This window comes from Protomyctophum bolini, assembly GCF_963924005.1.
Source record: "Protomyctophum bolini genome assembly, chromosome: 7".
NCBI classification, from domain to species: domain Eukaryota; kingdom Metazoa; phylum Chordata; class Actinopteri; order Myctophiformes; family Myctophidae; genus Protomyctophum; species Protomyctophum bolini.
The window spans coordinates 1,744,131-1,751,630 of NC_137868.1; the positions used below are offsets into that span (position 1 = coordinate 1,744,131).

The window sequence follows — 7,500 nt, forward strand, 5'->3', positions numbered from 1 at the left end:
AGAGGACCAATATAATTCCACACTCACTCCAGAGGGCCGCTATAGTTCCACACTCACTCCAGAGGACCAATATAATTCCACACTCACTCCAGAGGGCCACTATAGTTCCACACTCACTCCAGAGGGCCACTATAGTTCCACACTCACTCCAGAGGACCAATATAATTCCACACTCACTCCAGAGGGCCACTATAGTTCCACACTCACTCCAGAGGACCAATATAATTCCACACTCACTCCAGAGGGCCACTATAGTTCCACACTCACTCCAGAGGGCCAGAGTTTTAACTAGAACTAAGATGAGAGAACATATTACTCCAGTTTTGGCATCACTGCACTGGCTTCCGGTTGTTTTTAGGATTGATTTTAAAATTATTTTACTTGTCTATAAACCTCTCAATGGTCTCGCACCTTCCTACCTACATGACTGCCTGCCTAAATATGTCCCAAACCGCCCCCCTAAGGTCTTCCACTGCTGGCCTGCTCGCTTTGCCAAAACAAATGGCAACAAAAAAATACGGGGAAGCAGCTTTTTGCTTCTACGGGCCGTCGGCGTGGAACAAACTCCCACTGTACCTTCGACAGGCAGCCTCTGTAGACATTTTTAAAGCTCAGCTCAAGACCCACTTCTACAACATTGCTTTTAATTGATCTTTTATTTTTTATTTTTGTTATTCATGTCCTGACTGTATTGCATTACTGCTTGTTTTTAATGTTGTTGCCTTGCTTTTCTTTTATTCTCCATTTTTCTGTAAAGCACTTTGAGCTGCATTTCATGTCATGAAAGGTGCTATACAAATAAAGTTTTATTATTATTATTATTATAGTTCCAACGGTCTGCTAAAGCAGCTAACTCCACCACCTCTCTCCCTCTCATGGAAGTAATTGACAATATATACAGTTACAACACCAACTTTGATGAGGCTGTATTGCCTTGTTTTAAAAAATAAAGTTTTAAAAAAGGTTTTCTTAATTTCCTGAAAAAAACGTATTTTTTTTTCATTTCCTGAAAAATGAGCATGTTGGAGTTCTGAGCAGAGATATCAGTGTTCTGGCCATAACGGTGGGGGCCGCATGGGGGGCTCCCGGGCCTCCAGTGGACCCATGTGTGCGTTCTAAACGTACCGGTACCGTTCCCCGCCAGGCCCAGGAGGAGGTAGGGGAAGTTCTGTGTGCGTTCTAAACGTACCGGTACCGTTCCCTGCCAGGCCCAGGAGGTAGGGGAAGTTCTGTGTGCGTTCTAAACGTACCGGTACCGTTCCCCGCCAGGCCCAGGAGGAGGTAGGGGGAGTTCTGTGTGCGTTCTAAACGTACCGGTACCGTTCCCCGCCAGGCCCAGGAGGAGGTAGGGGGAGTTCTGTGTGCGTTCTAGACGTACCGGTACTGTTCCCGGTCAGGCCCAGGAGGTAGGGGAAGTTCTGTGTGCGTTCTAAACGTACCGGTACCGTTCCCTGCCAGGCCCAGGAGGTAGGGGAAGTTCTGTGTGCGTTCTAAACGTACCGGTACCGTTCCCCGCCAGGCCCAGGAGGAGGTAGGGGGAGTTCTGTGTGCGTTCTAAACGTACCGGTACCGTTCCCCGCCAGGCCCAGGAGGAGGTAGGGGGAGTTCTGTGTGCGTTCTAGACGTACCGGTACTGTTCCCTGCCAGGCCCAGGAGGTAGGGGAAGTTGTAAACGTACCGGTACCGTTCCCCGCCAGGCCCAGGAGGTAGGGGAAGTTCTGGACGCCTGCGGGGGACGAGGTGACGGTCAGCAGAGCGGTCAGGTTGGAGTAGGACGTGTCGGCCGGGAGAGAGAGAGCTCTGCGCGGGAACTGGACCCAGGGCTGACCGCGGGAACCTGGGGGTGCACGCACACACACACACACACACACACACAGGCAGACACACACACACACACACACACACACAGGCAGACACACACACACACAGCAGACACACACACACACACACACACACACACAGGAAAAATGTTCAGCTTACAGTTCTGTAGTTTTCACTACATGGCGTTTGTGATATGAAATGTAAGCTTACTCTAATCACAGTAAACATCATGGGCTGTATTTTGCGTGTCTTAAGTACCAGGTCTTATTCCCTAACTTGAGTAAACTAAAGACCTGGAGGCGTGATCAATGGTCTTTGGCCACTCAGAATAGCCAAATGGCATTGATCACGCCTTCAGGTTTGTATTTTTTAGCAATAATCCGTATTTTCCGTTTTCCGTATGGTAACTTTAGTCCAGTTACCCTGGGTAAATATAGTAACTTTATTACTATATTTACCCAGGGTAACTGGACTAAAGTTACCATGTTTACCCAGGGTAACTGGACTAAAGTTACCATGTTTACCCAGGGTAACTGGACTAAAGTTACCATGTTTACCCAGGGTAACTGGACTAAAGTTACCATGTTTACCCAGGGTAACTGGACTAAAGTTACCATGTTTACCCAGGGTAACTGGACTAAGGAAAGGAAAGGTACTATGTTTACCCAGGGTAACTGGACTAAGGAAAGGAAAGGTACTATGTTTACCCAGGGTAACTGGACTAAGGAAAGGAAAGGTACTATGTTTACCCAGGGTAACTGGACTAAGGAAAGGAAAGGTACTATGTTTACCCAGGGTAACTGGACTAAGGAAAGGAAAGGTACTATGTTTACCCAGGGTAACTGGAGTAAGAACTTGTTCACAGCCAGGCCCTGCTCATAGAACATTTCATGGTAGGGGTTCAATGCCTTGCTCAAGGGCACTTCAGCGGTGGTAATTTCCGGGGATACGAACTATAGCGACCTTTCCGATATCAAGACCGCTCCGCAAACCGTTCGTCCACCGTACTCGCTGCCCCAGGTTTTAGAGTGTCTGGGGAGGTGAAAAGGGAGTGGGGGGACTCAATGCCCCCCCCCCCCCCCCCTCTCCTCCTGGACATTCATCTGTACGGCCCGTATGGCCATTAGGTTGTGTCCCTGCCTCCGGTCAGACTGGAATAAATACATGCACTTCCTTTTGGGGAAATGTAGGACTGTGTGAATGACAGAATGTGGACGTTGGTTTTTCCATCGTGCACTTTCACCATCCCAGATTAGCCTTTATTATGTAGCTTATCGCTGTGGGCCTTCCTTCCTTCCTGGCCTGGTCATTCATGAAGTGGATTGTCAGGGGGGGGGGGGGTCACTCTGCATCCTGACAGTTTTCTGAAAAAGCTGTGTTTATACGGTATGTCAGTCGCTCTTCGATCTTTCAAAAATAGCAGAGCTACACGCTCGTAAGCGCGCCACTCGGTGCTATGACTACATACAATGCAATTATAGTGCGGTCTATACATAACATGCTATAAGTCTGTATCAAATGCTATCCAAGTCTAGAGAAATGCTATCTAAGGGGGTATAGGGTAAGTGCTATGGGCCATGACGGAGTCTGAAAAGGTGGGTTTTCAGACTACGGCGGAAGATTGGGAGTGATGCTGCAGTTCTGACTGCAATGGGAAGTGCATTCCACAGTTTTGGAGCCAGAAGGGAGAAGAGTTTGGACGTGTGGAGCGTTGTTGTCCCGGCGTTTTTAGCGAGGGTACTTCCAGCTTCCCTGCGTCGGCTGATCTGAGTGCGCGGCAGGGTTTGTAGGGTTCGATCATGCTTGTGAGATATGGGGGGAGACGTACCTTTGGTTGATTTGAATGCCAGCATCAGAGTTTTGTATTCTGTGCGGGCAGCGACCGGGAGCCAGTGGAGGGAGCGGAGCAGGGGGGAGAATTCTGGCTGGTTGAAGACCAAGCGAGCTGCGGCATTCATAACCACAAGCTCACAGAACTTGTTGATCGGCGTGTGTGCGTGTGGTGGTGTGTGTGTGTGTGTGTGTGTGTGTGTGTGGTGTGGTGTGTGTGTGTTGTGGTGTGGTGTGGTGTGGTGTGGTGTGTGTGTGTGTGTGTGTGTGTGTGTGTGTGTGTGTGTGTGTGTGTGTGTGTGTGTGTGTGTGTGTGTGTGTGTGGTGGTGTGTGTGCCCGGAGCGCTTCTCTGTCCGGTCAAAACCTTTGGCTTCCTGTCCACCAGGAAATGGACATTATTGCGTGCCATGCGTTCTGTCCCCGCCCCCTCACCCCCCCCCGCCCCCTCTTCTCTTCACCTCTTTTCTCCTGTTGTTTTGTCCCGCCATCCCCCCCCCCCCTACCGCTCCACTCCGTTTCCTTCATTGTGTTCCATTTCATCGCTCCCCAGGGTGTCTGGGGTTGATGACCCCCCTCCCTCCCCCCTCCCTCTCCATCAAATTGTTTTTTTTCTACAAAGACACGTGCCCCGTTTAGCGTTTTGATCATGCTAATGCAGGCGTGTGCGTGTGTGCGTGTGCGTGTGCGTGTGTGTGTGCGTGCGTGCGTGCGTGTGTGTGCGTGTGGTGTGTGGGCCGCGGTGTTGTTTTTGGCAGTAAACTAATATTTTAGTCTACTCATTAGTCTTTGGAATTAAACTTAATTTAGTTTCAGTCACATTTTAGTCACCTGGAATGTTTTAGTGTTCAGTCGACTAAATTATATCATAAGATTTTAGTCGACTAAATCTACAGTTGATTTAGTCGACTAAAATGTATTTTGGCGAGCCTTGATGCTGTCGTAATGTCGTTTTTACACTTGACAGCTCACAACGCATCGCGATGTAAGCTTGTAGATCTGCTATTTTCAGCATGCAACCAAGTGTAAACTGACTTATACTGGATCTCTTGTCCACTAGTCCCTTCCTATCATTTTAGTCTAATTTGTTGACGAAATTGAAAGTATATTTAGTCTTAGTTTTAGTCACCATAGCTTAGTTTTCATTTAGTTTCCAACTTTCCATTTATAAATAACTGTGTTGTCTGTCAGTCTATTTAATAACATAATATTAATATAATAACATAATATTAATATAATAACTGTTGTCTGTCAGTCTGTATAATAACATAATATTAATATAATAACATAATATTAATATAATAACATAATATTAATATAATAACTGTTGTCTGTCAGTCACACCTGCACGACAAAAGAAACGCAATTCAAGAAAAAGGAGCTAGTCTCATGTAATATAATAATTACTGCACTCCACCACAAAGAGACAGATGCTGTGTGTGTGTGTGTGCGTGTGCGTGTGTGTGTGCGTGTGTGTGTGCGTGTGTGTGTGTGTGTGTGTGTGTGTGTGTGTGTGCGTGCGTCACACTCATTTAGGATTTATATTACAACGTGGAGAACATTTTTTCTGACAAGATTTATGTACCCGAGGTCACAGTGACAAGGGCAACACACACACACACGCGCACACGCACACACACACACACACACACACAGAGTGCGTTACCTTGGGAACCAGATAAGATCTGCACCACGTTGTCGTAGACCATCAGGGTGGCAGCGCGCTCCGGCAGCAAGTCCAGACTGAGAGAGGAAAACACTGACACACACACACACACACACACAGACACAGACACAGACACACACACACACACACACACACACACACACACACACACACACACACACACACACACACACACACACACACACACACAGTTTTTAGACACGAACCCAACCACAAAGATACTTAAAAAACACACACATGCTCACTTGACATACCGCTATACGTGTTCAAAATGCGAGGACAGACACGTGTGTGTGTGTGTGTGTGTGTGTGTGTGTGTGTGTGTGGGAGGGGGGGGGGGGGGGGGGTGTTTCCCCTCCATTGTTCCTAGTGCTTCCTCACCGCTGGGATCATGTGACCCCGTTCACACAAGTCACACTCCACGTCTCAACTGGAATGTTTTAGTGTTTAGTCTAGTTTCAGTCGACTAAATATCATAAGATTTTAGTCGACTAAATATACAGTTGATGTCACTGTGCCGCCCGCGATGTCACATGGCCCATGGGGGGCCCCGTGACATCACAGGGCCCAGGGGGGTCCCCGTGACATCACAGGGCCCAGGGGGGGGGGGGCCCGTGACATCACAGGGCCCCGGGGGGGGACCCGTGACATCACAGGGCCCAGGGACAACTCCGTTCTCTTCTCTTCTACATAGACTTCAGTGAGTGGTGCAACCACTCCCTTACAGAGCTGTGTGTCTGGGTGGCTGGCTGGGTATGAGCACAATGGGCTGTATTTTGCGTGTCTTAAGTACCAGGTCTTATTCCCTAACTTGAGTAAACTAAAGACCTGGAGGCGTGGTCAATGCCATTTGGCTATTCTGAGTGGCCAAAGAGCATTGACCACGCCTCCAGGTCTTTAGTTTACTCAAGTTATAGGGAATAAGACCTGGTACTTAAGACACGCAAAATACAGCCCAGAGTGTGTGGCTGGGTCTGAGCATGAAAACAGCATGGTTGTTCTTCACCACCTGTGCACAACCTAACACACACACACACACACACACACACACACACACACACACATATCTGGGGGTCTGGATGTTCCGGGGGGGACCCCACCACATGGTAACTCTGTCCTTTCTCTACCGTTTCGGACGCGGGGCGGGCCCGGGGGCACCCTGGGGGGGTAAATGTGCCCATCTCTGATGGGTTAAAGGAGAATTCCATACTAAAAGGCTTTCTTACCTTTATTTGTAGTCGTTACGTCCCCATCAAAGAGGTCCAGGTGTTATTTGGTGCAAAAGCTCCTTATTGGCTGTTTCCCCTACCATAAGCCCTCAATGAATTGCATTGAATTGAATGGGGCTATGGGGTGTTGTGCTAATTCGCTTATTTCCATCGCTCAAAATGATAATTTCTTTGTATATATCCTCTCTTCATAATGTAAATAATATCCCAAGCGGCACACTTTACTACTTCTTTCGATGGAAATAAGCAAATTAGCACAACACCCCATAGCCCCATTCAATTCCCATTCAATGCAATGTAATTCATTTAGGGCTTATGGTAGGGGAAATAGCCAATAAGGAGTTTTTGCACAAAAAAAACACCTGGACCTCTTGGTGGGGACGTAACGACTACAAAGAAAGGTAAGAAAGCATTCTAGCATGGAATTCTCCTTTAATGACAGACTCCAGCGTGGTGGTGGAGGCTGTACCCTCACCCAGCAGGGAGGGGACACTATAGACTACAGGAAGACACGACAAGAAAAGGGTTCTGCTTATCACGAAACAGACCGAAGCCAAAGAACGTTGGCGTGGCGACTTCGACTGCAGGGAAAGTTATCCTGTGTTGATTCAGCCGATCACTGTGTTTCACATTCCATGTACAAACACGCTGCTATTGTTGGAGAGGACGATTTAAAATTCAACATCAAAGCCAAAGACTGCAAGTATTACCAACCAAGTACAATCTGTCAACCTGGTATCCCGACACCCACAGTCCCACACTCACCATCATGATCCTAGAATCCACCGCACACATTATAACAAATGGATGTAGTGCACACAAAAATCTTGTATATTGCTCGCCACGACCGGATTGTTGACCTAGTGTCTGATGCAGTTCGAAAGTATGTGCCATCTAGTGCAGCAAAGTATAACCACTCAATGTGTCACCGGATT

General features: G+C 47.8%; 1 protein-coding gene across 1 annotated transcript in view; it reads right to left on the minus strand.

Moving 5' to 3' along the window:
- The window catches only part of fam171a1 (family with sequence similarity 171 member A1), a gene marked incomplete at its 3' end in the record, with an annotated part of 46,607 nt that overhangs the window by 21,176 nt on the left and 17,931 nt on the right, over positions 1 to 7,500 (minus strand). Inside the window, exons 3-4 of the mRNA XM_080767292.1 lie at positions 5,316 to 5,408; positions 1,679 to 1,837 (exon numbers count right to left, since the gene is read on the minus strand). Of these exons, the coding sequence (XP_080623418.1) occupies positions 1,679 to 1,837; positions 5,316 to 5,408 (252 nt within the window). The remainder of the gene's footprint in view (positions 1 to 1,678; positions 1,838 to 5,315; positions 5,409 to 7,500) is intronic.